The sequence below is a fragment of the Lissotriton vulgaris genome, chromosome 5 (assembly GCF_964263255.1).
Source record: "Lissotriton vulgaris chromosome 5, aLisVul1.2, whole genome shotgun sequence".
NCBI classification, from domain to species: Eukaryota; Metazoa; Chordata; class Amphibia; order Caudata; family Salamandridae; genus Lissotriton; species Lissotriton vulgaris.
The window spans coordinates 203,376,336-203,390,587 of NC_141693.1; the positions used below are offsets into that span (position 1 = coordinate 203,376,336).

General features: G+C 42.5%; 1 protein-coding gene across 1 annotated transcript in view; it reads right to left on the reverse strand.

The window, feature by feature from the left end:
- Nucleotides 1-1,283: 1,283 nt before the first annotated feature.
- The window catches only part of MAMDC4 (MAM domain containing 4), a 607,580-nt gene continuing 594,611 nt past the window's right edge, over nucleotides 1,284-14,252 (reverse strand). The window contains exons 27-29 of the mRNA XM_086921169.1: nucleotides 7,639-7,759; nucleotides 5,475-5,650; nucleotides 1,284-2,049 (exon numbers count right to left, since the gene is read on the reverse strand). Coding sequence (XP_086777295.1) covers nucleotides 2,023-2,049; nucleotides 5,475-5,650; nucleotides 7,639-7,759 — 324 coding nt within the window. The 3' untranslated portion in view covers nucleotides 1,284-2,022. The remainder of the gene's footprint in view (nucleotides 2,050-5,474; nucleotides 5,651-7,638; nucleotides 7,760-14,252) is intronic.

Genomic DNA, 14,252 nt, shown 5'->3' on the forward strand with positions numbered 1-14,252 from the left:
ATTATGTGAATTTATTTTGTTTCACTGATTATTGCTATATATATGCCTCAAATTTACGATTTCTCGTAAATCTGGGGCAGTGTCAAAAGGCCATGGATGTTGCTGGGAACGCCTCCAGCAACACCCATTGCACGCCCCTTTAACGCAGATCACTGCCTTAAAGGGACTGATATTTATCAGGCAGCATTAGGCCAAAAAAAGTGGCTGGGTGCTGCCTGATAAATATCACCCAGGTTTCTGTGCCACGGAATGTCACAAAAAGTGACGTTCCGATGGCGCAAGGGGATGAGGCCCAAAGTATTTTTTGTATAGCGCAAGAGCTGCCCTAAATCAAGGCATCCTTGTGCTAAGACACTGGGCTTGCAATAGAGAAAAGCGAGTTAAGCAGGTTAAAAAGCCAAGTTTACAGACCTTTTAGAAAGGACAGGTGAGTTGAGGCACGGTGGAGTTCCAGTCCTTGGAGATCAGTAGACAAATGAGTACCCGCCCAGTGTGGAGCGTCTCAATTGTGGGACCATGAGCATCTTGGCCCCCGATGATCTGAGGGGCCTACTAGAGAAGTAAATATGAATTGATTTCTAGAGATAGCTGTGCCTGCTAGTTACACATTAGTGTAAATTATGAACATCGCATCTGAATGTTCAGAGAAACTCTTTCCTACAATCTGGTTCTGTATTGATTCGTCCAGTTGTAGGAGTAGTGCCCTACAGAGTGAAGGAGTAGATGAGTGTTGTGACGAGGATACCTGAGTAGGTGGCAGTAGGATGGATGACCGCATGTGAATTGCTCACCCTGGGCCCTTCAAGTGTCAATGGGTGAGATTACAAAAAGTTGCCTGTAGCTACGGAAGGTGGATGAGCTGGGCAGGCAGTGTGGGCCTCTGAGTGATCAAAGACCACCAGAATGATTGGCTGTGTGGATTGAGGATGGAAGGACATGCCAAGTCTTCTGGAGTGTGAATGTTCTAGGTGTGTGGAGAGCTTAGAGGAGGATGGAGGAGCCTCTTAGGAGGCAGGTACCTCGTGCCTCCAGGAGGTCCCCGCCCTGTTAAAATACTTCCAGGTTAGAAATAGCACAGGGATAGTAGAACACCCAGATAGGTAGGCACAAGATTCAACTCAAGCCACGGTCAGATGGCGTCCTGGAGAGTCTGGTGCTCCAGCGGCTCTGAGTGGGAGTGGCCCTGGACCCATTGGGGACACAGTGTGATGCAGTTATGATAGTTGTAAGTAGGATCAACCCACTGAGGGTGAAAGAGCAGTAATAACACATCACACACAATATTTATGAATTCATGGCTGAGTTGATTTTATTGTCCTACAGTGAGTTTCACCAGCACAAAATCCTCAGTAATGATTAAAATAGGAAGACCCAAAGGTAAACTACTGCAGTTCTTGCAAAAAAGATAAATCAAATGTATGTTGCATCTGCTAGAGTGCATCTGGTGAATCATGCGAGGCTCAGGAACGTTTGGTTCTTAGTTGAGAGTATTGCATGGCCTAAATTCTCCAACCCTTCAAAATGCATTTCTCACTTCTTGACATCGCCACAAATAGCATTTTCATGATGGACTCATCCTGCTCCTGTCCAACCGCAGAACGTGCTGGTCCAAGTCTAGCAGTCAGAAATTGACCCACAGCTTTCCAAGACTCAATGCTTTGGAGACCTAAATGGCCATCTAGAATTTTTGCGGGCTGAAACCGTTGGCCAGCTCAGATGGTGGAGAGAAGGCATGTGCAGGTAGCGGTTACTAAATTGAGTCATGCAAGCAGGCATCTTGCACGTTCGCTGGAGGATGTAGCAGAAGTTAGAGGCCGCTGAAGAGGACACACCTATCCTTGATGTGTGGTGAAGAATTACTAGGTGTACGTCCTTTAACTGCTGTTCCTTCCCCCTTTTTCGTCCTATTGTCCTCGCTTCTTCAACCTTAGAAGTCGGTGTCCTAGCCTGTATTTCTGAGAGCTCTCATACAAAGATACATGCAAGCACTGCGTCACTTCCTTGCTGTCTTTGCTTTCTCCATCATTGCTCACCAAAGCTCACTGCGTCCTGAAATGAAGCACAAACACACTCTGGTTATAAATCAGCCTGCACGTGGAAATTACATCCATTATTGGTCACAGTGCTACGTGTCAGAGATCATTTATTTAGGGCTGACAATTTACAGTGAAATTTTCCTGGGACTTGAAGGGCCGCAAAGTTCTGAGGCTCCGGGGGAAGGTGGGCAAGGGGTGGCTGACTCATATAGATCTTCATGCACACATGGAACTCCAATCGAAAGGGGATGATAACACTGGATACCTCAGATGTTGGGTTACAGGTGCTATGCGTTGTTCATAGGTGGTTTCATCATTTTAGATTCATCTCAGGTGATTGAGCCCGGAAGTCTATTTTTTAATTATTATTATTTTCTCCTATTTTTAGGTATTACTTTCAGGAAAATCAATGCAAATGTTTTTTTTTTAAATTATTATACAGCGAGCGCACCTCCCATATGTCCTTTTCGCTTAATATTTTTTTCTGCTCTTAATGTTAAAAAGTATTAATGATTTTTTTGTAAATATGCAATTTTTTATTTTTACCCTGTAGACATCAGAGGAGACAATGTTACCTCCCCTTGTCCATAACCTTAGCTTTTCATTTTTTGTTTATCGTTAATCCCCTATGAGGTACCATACCCTTAATTTAAACCTTACTCTGAAACATTTTTTCTTGCCTGTCGCTTCCCAGATATTTTGTCTCCAGTTTTGTTGTCCTTATATTATTATCCGATCATTTTTGTGAGCCTAGGATATAATACCAAAAAAAATACAAGTCTCCGGGCTGCTAGGCATTTATTTGTGCTCCTAAACCTAAGCGCATTTAACACAACATTCCACTATATATATCACTTAGCTAGCCCATAATTTTCTGTAAAATCGATTTTTGGAACAATTGTGGGCCATGAACAGCTTTTCTTGAGGATCTTTATTGGTGAAAACTCATTCAGGGTGACTTAGGGGAGTCAATACAGTATAGACTAGCTAGTCCCAAACACGGAGGAGCTCCACATGCTTTTAAAGAGGGAGGCATCTTCTAGTATACAAAAGCAGGAAACCAGCAATCTTTTTTTCCATCCCTTCTCCTAGCACATATAGCTAAAATCACTTTTGCCTGTTCTTGCTGTCCCATCATTTAAAATTTTTGGCCCCTGAACATTTCTTTTGGTTGAAGAAGTTTTAAATGTAAAAGAGGTCCTTTGCGGTTCGAGGCAAGCAGCAACATGAAGTAAGGGATCAACAAGGAGACGCAGGAGAGCACAGAAGTGCCTCACAAGGACAACCGAGCAATATGTGGATGTGGGGGCTCACAGAAGCAGAATGCAGAGAGAGGACAACATGAGCATGGGTAGGGACATATTGGGTGAGAAACAAAGTGGGGCATGGCCGAGAGTTGGGGTGGGGGAGAAAGGCACATGGATAAGGGAAAGCGACACAGAGTGGAGGGAGAGGAAGCACATGAGGGAGACTACTTGAGACCACATGCACTCTCATGAAGTGCTTCAACAAAAGGAAAAAAGTAGCTTCTAAAGCAAGAAGGTGGAAGGAATAAAGTACTTGGGCTATGCTCCACGAGAAGGCCAAACACAAGAAGAGGAAGTGAATCCCACACATGCTGACAAATCAAAACCAAATAAGAGTGACGATGAAGGCAATCAATGGTAAGCAGTGGAACGACTGTAAGCCCACTTTGAGCTAACAAAATGTCTCACAAGCAACAGCACATGTGCTGTCTTAGGCGAGACCTAACTATTGAGGTGACTTGTGCTACTTGGAGATTTGACTTTCCCACCTTAAACACATATATATCCATTTTGCTTCACACTGTATCACAGGGGAAGCATTTTCTGTATACTTGTATTGAAACTTGGGGAAACAGCAATGTTTGCCTGACAATAGGAACTCAATATGCAACTAAGATGAACAGACAAATGGATAATTTGCGAAGACAAAAAAATGTAATACTGTGAATAAAACTTCATGGTGTTAGATAAAATCGATGAATAACAGTGGCTGAAAAAACAATTTTTAGATTATTATATGCTTTTCAACTTGAAAACCAGAACAAAAACAGCAATGACAAATCTTGCTGGATCTAACTGTACAATGTAATAATGTTAGGAGACCTATTGGCTTTTCTAGTGTTTTCTAGCTATGCATGCTGTACAGCATTAAGGCTCCTATGCAGTATGCCTTAAAAAAAAAGAATTGTGATGACGTGAACACACATGCGCACGCCTACAAAAGGACACAGGATTTCTTTTCTTTTAATCTTTGATGGACCAATACATTTTTTAAAAAGCATTGTGTCAAAATACTTTTTAGAAAAAAATGTAAACTTATGAGTAGGTTGCAGAAGCAAGTTGAGGAGGGAACCTGAGGGTGAAACAACACTGTGGGCGGGTGGTGAAGCAACACAGCAGGTGGGTGGTGAAGAACACAGCAGGCGGGTGGTGAAGCAACACAGCAGGCGAGTGGTGCAGCAACACAACGAGCGGATGGTGAAGCAACACAGCGAGTGGGTAGTGAAGCAACACAGTGGGCGGGGAGTGAAGCAGCACAGCGGGGGGAGTGACGCAACACATCGGGCGGGAAGTGAAGCAACACAGCGGCGGGGAGTGAAGGAACACAGCGGGTGGGAAATGAAGCAACACAGCAGGCGGGGAGTTAAGCAACACAGCGGGTGGGGTAAGGCAACACAAGGGAAAGAACATGGCAGAAAGGCAGAGCATATGAGTGAAATAGCAATGTGGAGCAAGGGGGATAAGTACATAGGCGAGAGAGAGCAACGCAAGTACGAGTGAGGAGAGAGAAGCACATGGGCTAGAGAAACCAATGGAGGTGGTGAAGCACACGAGGGAGACAGCTGAAAAACACATGCGTTCTCATGGAGTGTTTAGCCAAAAATAAAACAGTAGTTGCCACAAAGCGAGCAGAGGAAGTATAGAAACCCGCCAATCAAATGAGATGAGAAAGAAGCTGTGCTCCATGGGACGGACAAACACAAGATGGATAGGCTTAAATAATGAAAAACAACCAATGTAAAGCAAGCAAATAAGAGCGACATTAAAGTTAACCAATGGTATGCAGTGGGCGGGATGTAAGCCCTGTGTCCTCTTGGTAAGCCCATAATATGTCTTTCACTACCAGATAGTGTGTGTTGTCTGGTAGGCTTGATCTAAAAAGGATACACTGTGTAGATCTACGTAAACATCATGTCAGGTTATTGTAATTTGTATCATATTATTAGTATATTAATGCCTTTAGGTTATTGTCTGGGTGATTTATCAGTGGATTTAGTTAACCCTGAACTGCTGATTGAAGAATCTAGTTTATTTTCCTCGCATAAACCTTCCAAATAAAAGTAAGGTATCTAAAACTCAGTGTATTATTCTGTTCTCCACCCAAGACCAAAGAAAGAATGTTTCACTTTACCTCCTCAAATGTGAGGTTGGTGAAGCCTGCTACACCATCCACGCGGCCGAGATCCTCAGATAACTGCGCTTGCTGCCTCTTCCTCACCCAACGCAGGAGCAGAATGGCGGAAGCCACCAGAAATATTGTTCCAAAGATGACCCCAAAAACGATAGCTGCTATGTTGTCCGTCTTACCTACAAACAGGTGCAGAGATTTTTGATTATTTCTTCAGAGAACTTGATCTATTACTGTGTAAGGGAACTGAAGTCAAGCTTAAGTTTATTGTAGTGTGGTTTATCCAAACACATTGTCTCAAAATACATAGACAAGGAGAAAGTAATCTTGATACCACTTAACGTGAAGCTATAACTTAATACTAAAAGTAGAACTATATTAGAGAAAATCTCCAAGATTAGTAAGTATGAGCTAATTCTAGACCTGCTTAGAATAGCATTATACGTTTACAGGGAACCAAAATTACTTATTGTAGAAGCGTCAAGGTATTAATCAAAGATGTTGTGCATGAGATAGTCCAACAAAGCAGAATATTCTGTCACTAGGACACAAAGGCATTAGACTTTAGCATCACTAACTCAATACAGGTGAGCACTTTGTTGTATAACTGCTAATCCTTACTATTTTAGAATACCTACATCACTTCTGCCATGATAATATAGGTTTTATAGCCTAGGTCTTGGAAAATAGAAAGGAGCATTACATTTTCAAAATGGTTCTTCATTGGTTCATCCTCTGATATGGGAAGACAATTCATAGTCTCCAAATTGCCTCACCTTTGACTTACTAGGCATGACACACTCCATCCTCAAGAAATAATGGCTACCAATTGTATAAAACATGGGAGGGCCTTTAGTTGATGGCCGCCATTGAGGGACACATCTGCCTAATTTCTTGTTTCATTTTATATCAATTTTAATTCTTGTTTTACAATTCTATCCATTTACGGAGTTCTTGGTGCTTCGTATGGAAGAGGCTAATGCCATATAGCAGACAATAAACACTGTCCATTTTAGAAGAAAATACTACTAGCAGTAGAGTCCTCTCTCGCGAGTTCCTACCATGGCTACATTTACTACCAGAAGTAACAGGCTTTTCCATAGGCACCTCACAGGAAAGAATACTGCCCACAACGAGGGAAATGATTGTATAAAATAAGATCAGCTCTAACTGGTCTTGACGGTGGTAAAGCTCATCGCCACGCTCCACAACCTGAAGTTCTGGTTATGCATGGCCACTAAACAGTCAAGCAATGGTGCGGGTGAATATTGTACAGTATTAATCCCTAATATTAGAATAATTTTTGTCTGCTTTACTACTACTGTCTAGCAGTAAATATTATTACCAATAGTATGTGTTTAGCTGATAACTGTTTAGAAGTATTTAGTTTGTTTAAGCATTTTTTATTAGCCAGATCTGTTTAACCCTGTAAGAATCCTTTTTACTGGGAGTAATTTAGAAGTACAATATACAGACAGTAATCGTGACATAAACTTTATCACCAGGAATAATTCTGATCTAATTAGGGCCCTTATTTTTGTAATGTTTTTCAAATCACGGATATTTACAAAGTACATGTGCAGGAAAATCCGTTTTTTAATGATTGATTCATTTTATCCTTGCACCCGCCATTGCTTCTTTTTTCGTGGACTGTGTAAAAGCCATTAAAAAACGAAAGGGTATTGCAGCCTTAATATTTTACCTACATTATTTGGATTACTACGGTTTTCTGAAAGGTTATTTGACATTTTTCCCGCCCTCAATTTCAGCCCTGACCGATTTAAGATAAAGACCTGCGGCTGTCTTTAGGGTATGCTATGCACTGTAGTGGGCACATGATCTGTAACATATGAAGATGGTGCCCCTTCATGAATTTTGGTGCTCTTGAAATGCTACATGATAAGCTCCGTCTGAAGACATGGAGGCGCAGACATACACCGTAGAGCTGTTCGTATTGGCAGAACATATTTCCTGAGGCCTCAAAAAATACCAGCTGTGGGTGGTTGCAGTAGAGAAGTCAACATCTGTAATTTAATATTTACGAGACCTGAGTTTTTTTACACACTTTGTTAACAATAATATGTTACCAGACTGCCTTCAGTGGAATCAATGTATCACCCTACCAATAATGATGGAGATTGTGCCTTGCCTCTACTTCTTGTCTTACCTTTAGGTTTTTCCTCCTCCTTCTTGATAGTGTCACAGCTCTCCCCCACAACATATTCTATGTCATCCAGTGCCACAGGACCAGAAGCCCCCAGTACACCTTTGGCCGCTTCAAACACAACCTAAAGAAAATAATGTGAGTGACATCTTGAAGTGGCCAGCTGGTGAATGGCATTACAATATATCTCAAAACCCAAGCAGACATCAAATAAGAAACACTCAAGCATACCTAATGTTGATGATTGTTGGAGATGTCGGAGTAGAGGAAGTGTTTTTATCTCTACACGGTTGAGACCATCCTATACGACCGGTCAAGCAATAATGGCTCTGCAGAATTCCAGACAATAGTTAAGATTTTAAATGCTCTTCCAATGATGCCACTTCCACTACCGGAGATCAAAATATTGTTCAAAGTGTTGCTTGATATTTTGAAACGTATTGGTCAAGGTGCTCAGTCGAACGATTGTTTGGGAATGAAATATGTCTATTTTTCCTCCCTATTTATAAATGATTTGCCTTAAACTCCATTAGAGGCAACATATTTCAGTCTCCTATATAGCCATTAAGAGTCCCAGGCTTTCATCCGGATAAAAAGAATGTCCCGGAATATGTGTCTTTTTTTACCTTATTGTTTTATATCTAGCCTATTTTTAGGTTTCACCTGCACAGTACTTGCGCTGTGCTATTGATATATATTGTTTTTAATATAAACTTAAACGAGACTTACATCCCGCCTCCTCTCTTTCCTGGCTTCCTATTGGTTCCTATGCTTGCCACTTACCTTTCCTCCATTTCTCTTGGCTGTAGCATATTTTCCTGCATCTATCAATGCATGTTCTTCATTTGCTTCTCTTATCAGTTTCCCAATGCCAAAATACTGTTAACACCTGCTTTGGTGGAACTATATTTTCACGGAGTTTTGCCTTTTACTATTGCAGCATATTTATATAGCAATTTATCACCCAAAGAGATTAAGTGATTTGCAGCTCTCAAGTCAGCCGCTCTGGCTGCTGCGCCACATCTTCTCCCCTCCCATGTTATCTCTAGGGAGCTCTTTTCTTCTCCCGGACAATAATTGATGAAAACAGCTCTTAGTCATTACACAGGCGAAACTGACGCATTACCAATACTTGTTCCTTTAGCTATTGTGTCTGGATCGGAGACATACAACCAATAACATGCAGGGGGACTACTTGCCAATTATTTTTGCATATTTATTTTTTCCTGTAAAGAGGAAACACAAAACCTGGGGTACATAGTAATTTTTTCAATTGTCAGGAAGTAACATTACACTATTGGTGTGATTACACAGCACACCAACATGAACAAATGCACTGTAATGCCCACTGCGGGCATGCATGCATTCCATACATAACATCCTATGCACATACAGCATCATACCACTCACTGCACACTGCGCTGCAATAGCATGATCTGTGGTTGCACGTATTCACATGGAAAGTACATTACCCTATTGTGGGAATAATCTGTGTGGCATTGGAAGAGAGGGATACATGCCCTGTAGTCACACACTGAGGGGACAAAAATAATCTTTATGCCGTTATCAAAATCCTGGATGGGTTGGTCTCATTATTGTATTGTATTGTATTGTAAGCACATTTATAAAGCGCGCTGTAACCCTACAGGAATCCTGGAGCTGCGATACACGTATGTTACCAACGGGGGGGGGGGGGTTACTATAGATCATATACTTCAAGAAGCCCAAAAATCTTGCTGAATAGTGTGTGGTCGTGCTGAGAAGCAAAGATACTCTAGACTGAACTACTGTAATTGCTCATGTCTTCCAGTGTGCCATATCACCTTTAACACCTACAGACGCCCCTAGCTCTTCTTGTTCGGCGGAAGTTGAGAGGGCCGGTAGGGGCATTTCATTGTGTCTTTCAAGATTCCTAGCATCTCTGTGGCTGCGTACAACATGGCATACGGTATGACGTCATCTGTCCCCTCTGTAGCCCTGTCTAATGGGTAGTTGCCAAACCAGGGAACTGCCGAAAGCTCCTTAATAAGTGTAATGAGGCCAACAGAGCCTGTGTGGTCCAAAACCACTGTTTCCTGAGACTGTCTCATCCTTTTTAAAAAAACATTTTTTAAAGAAGCTCATGCCAATAGTGCTGCGCTAGTAGATCCATTTGTAGTGGACATTTTGCTTGGGCATTGACATTCGTAGAGTTACAGTTAGTGTTGTGTGTTTGTTCCCAGGATTTTCTCAGGCCCAAGTCTAGGCTTTTGGTCTATGTAGTGAAGGAGCACCCTGAACATCGTCAGCATGAATAATGGCCCATGATTCTCGGGAAATCCCACAGATTTCTCTAGTTGCCATTTCTGTTTGTCTTGCAGTGGCGGCTGGTGGATTTTGATTGTGGTGAGGGCAAAGTTGAGATCTGAGTTGAATCGAGCCTGTCATGAAAGATGTGCAGGTAGAGAGACCAGATGGCTCCATGTCACCGGAACACCACTTTTCCATTTGCAGACTTTGTTTTTACATAAAATTACATTCTGGGAGTTGTAGACTTGGGCCTAGATGTATGAAGCCGTTTGCGAATCGCAAAGGCCGAAATTCGCCGAATTTCGGCCTTTGCGAATCGCAAACAGTCTGTTTGCATGTTTTGGCATGCTTCAAAAATTCGCAAATTAAGGAATCGCAAAAATTTACGATTCCTTATTTTGCCATAGCATTTAAGGAATCGCAAGTTTGCGATTCCTTAAATGCTATGTATGTAGCAGTTAAGAAATCGCAAATTACCACCAACTTGTAGTTGATGGTAATTTGCGAATTCTTTTAAAAATGCACAATTTGGCATTTTTTAAGGTGGCATGTGACGCACACACATGCCCATAGGGCATGTATGTGCGCCATATGCACACACATGTACATTTCAGGGGTGCAGCAGGTTGTCCTTGAGACACCCCTGCACCCTTGAAATTATTCTCAATTTGCACTTAGCAAATTGCGAATTGCAAATTGAGAATTATTTCACAATCATTCCTATGGGCCTCCTGGCTCATAGGAATGAATGGGAAATTATTCCTTATTTGGGAAATCGCAAATCGCGAATTCGCAAATAAGAAAGATTAAGAAATCGCTAAAAAATAGCGATTTTTTACATACATCCCATTTTGCGATTTCTAAATAGCAGTTCCTTATAAATCACTTTTAAGAAATCGCAAAGGGGTATGTTGATACATCTACCCCTTGGTTCATTGCTAATTGGACCAATATGCATGATAACAAATATACGCAAAAGCACAGTTCAGGAATGGAAAAGTGGAATCTAAGTTACATGGAGCCATCTGATCACCCAAAGTGACAAATGGAGGCAAATAGTGAATTTTAAAGCGTACATTTCAGGAAACCTTATTAGAAAAAAAAACAAGTTTGCTAGTCAAAATAGGGAATCGTTTTGTATACTTCTGTACTTCTAAGCCTTTTGTGTGTTCACTTCTGTAAACCTTGAGAAGTGCTCTGATACCCTCACGGGTCAAGTTTGCGCTCTATAAAACACTAAACTAAATAAATAAATAAAAAAAACCTAAGGGTCTGTTTTTAAAAAAAAGCTCTACTCCCCCAAAAAAGCACACATCCGCATATACAGGATTCTCTACCGCTTTCATTCAATCACCTGGTAAAGGAGCAATAGAGAAAAGGAAGATGGAGGGTAGTCAAAGAGGAAGAGAAGAGGACTGAAGAGAGGAAATGACGGGGGACAATAAATTCACAAAATAGACTAAGAAGGAGATGGAGGGGTCGGAGATGGAAGCGACAGGCCATGGAAGTGAGAGAGCAGACAAGGAAGCAAGTGACAGGCCTGTAAACAGAGGATTAAACAGAGGTCTCTTCAGCAGAAGTATTGATCCAATAAGCTACTTTATGGCAATTGTTGGCTGTGAAATATAGTCAATACACATTGCTTCAGAACAAGTGAGCAGGCAGAAATTTAGAATACCCCAACTTTGAATTAAAGATCTGATTGCACCAAGCAACTGAATCAAGTGTATTCAACCCTCCCCAGAAAAGCACAATTGTCTCTTCCACCCAGGCATCTATACATTTATCCTTTCACCCGTCCATCTGTTTCACCTGTATTGTCTGTTCATCCATCCATTCATTCTTTCATCCATCATTCAAACTTTCCCCACTCCATCAATCCAGTGTGCCACCCATTGATCAATCCACCCCCTCTGCCTGCCATCCATCTATCCTGCCATCGATTCACTCTCATTCATCCATTCAATCATTCTTTCATCCAATCATCCATCTCTCGACTATGCCATCTTTCAACTTGTTCATCCACCTATTCATCCCTTTACACTGCCCATCCTTTTACTTATCTATCCACCCATCCCTTTACTCTGCCTTCCACCCATCTATCCATTCACTCACTCCTCCATCCATCCCTTTACTCTGACATTCTTTCACATGTCCATGCACCAGTCCATTCACTCACCCTTTCACCCACTCATCCAGCCCCCCACTCATTCATCCTCCTGCTCCCTCTTCTATTGACTCTGTAGACCTTCATAGCGTTTATTATGAGCTTTTGTCTGCCAGGTTGCAGACAGAAGAGGCCCATAAAGAACACCACCCCCGCTGTAGCTGTCTAAGCGAGGAGGGGTTCACAACACCCCCTGCTTCGCCAGGAGCGTTAGCCTGTCTGGCTACTTTACTGGGATTCTAACATGCCAAAGTTGGATCCCACAGACATCTACATCCATCAATGTGTTGCATCCGGCCCTCTCCTTGTGTGCCCTGACGTTTAAGAGCAGGGCCACAGTCTTCTGGAAGTCCTCGGTCCCATGGGAGCGAAGCCTTGGCAGGGACTGAGTCGATGGGCAGTGGTGTGGCCCAGGAGGTATACAACGTTTACACCACAAAACTTTTCCCCCGCAGGGAATCACAACGCGGTTGTTACAACAACCGTGTTTTAATTCCGCATACCATTACTCCGCAAGTCGGAACAACAACTTGCGGGGGGTGGGGTGGGGGGGAGGTGTTGGATTTAAAATCCAACACCATCCCTACTGTCCGCACAGACTGGAGAGTTGGAATAGTAAATTATACTATTCCAACATCCAGCGCCCCCCCTCCGCAAGTCGTTGTTACCGCTTGCGGGGTAATGGTATGCGGAATCACAAAGCAGTCGTTGTAACAACCGCGTTGTGATTCCCTGCGGGGAAAAAGACTGCGGGATAACAACACACATTCGGCCCAGGGGACTTTCTCCCTCGGACGGGGCTCACTCAGACTGGGGCAGTGGAGGGAATTTGCAAAATGAAAGCAAGGAACAAAACAGGGCAGGCAGCAGAGAGAGCAGGGAGGCCCTGTCGGAGCACCACGTATGACCCTGCAGCAAGCGGCTGTTCCAGTCAGCAAGGCTGCAACTTCTAAAGTTCGGTCAAGACAGAAACGCTGCTCATTTTATTTATGAGCCCTATGTCAGATGGAGGAGCAGGCAGCAGGTAACACAGCCTAACACCACTCCAAGTATGAACATATTTGAAAAACCGTACACAGCTTGATAATCAAACCCGGACTATCCTTGTGGGCAGTTGCTGCCTGGCAGACTCCACCCCAGGCCCTCCAGCCTGTCTGAAAGAAAAACGTAAAGTAGGTGTTTCCACAAGCCAAATGTTTCCATGACCCTCTCTATTCCCTAAACTAAAGAATAACATCCTGACTCCACCCTGGCCCACATAATTCAGCACCCTAGGGCAAAAAGATACTGAAATATAGACGCGCCTTACAGATGACACAAGTATCCTAATCTGAGCCTTAATGACAAATATTATGTCACCCAGCTGGGCACATGCGCACTTTCACTCATCTCCCCCAAAAGTCTTGATTTAAATATCAAGCTCCGATGCAGGCGGCAGTGTTGACCTGCTCCTGCCATTCTCCTCCTCCTTCCATAACTGGCAGGGCACTTCTTACGACCATGAATACCAGCCGTCCCTGTTGTCTTGGTTCTTGTATATACCACTAAACCTCTCAGACTTGAATTACGTGTAAACGAGAATAGGGGTTTCTCAACATTCAAATTGTTACAGAATACACCTCTGCTTATAGTTAGAACTGGCAACCTCTGGTATCCAAACTTTTTGCCTTTGCTTCTCTTGTTTTTGTTGCCATTAGGACTCTGCACGCGTTTCTACTGCCATCCAGTGCTAAAGTGCTTGTGCTAGCTCCCTAAAATGGTAAAATTGGTCTACACTCGATTGGCATATTTAATTTATTTGTAAGTCCCTTGTATATGGTACTACATGTATCCAGGAACTGTCAATTAAATGCGACCAGTGGGCCTACAGCATTCATTGTGCCACCCACTAAAGTTACTAAAGTAGCACTTAAAAACATATCTCAGGCCGGCAATTACAGTTTTAAACTGTCATTTCCAACCGGTCTTTAGATGTGAACACAAAGTATGCCTTTAATTGGAGATGGTTCCGAAAACTAACTGGGACACACGGAAAAATAGACCTCACATTTTATTAGGAGTAATGTATACAGATCGATGTGTTTCCTGCTGATTGCAGTGTGTTATGGTTTATAAAAAAATCTCTCAAACACTGGGAATTAAACAATGTTCATAAAATGGT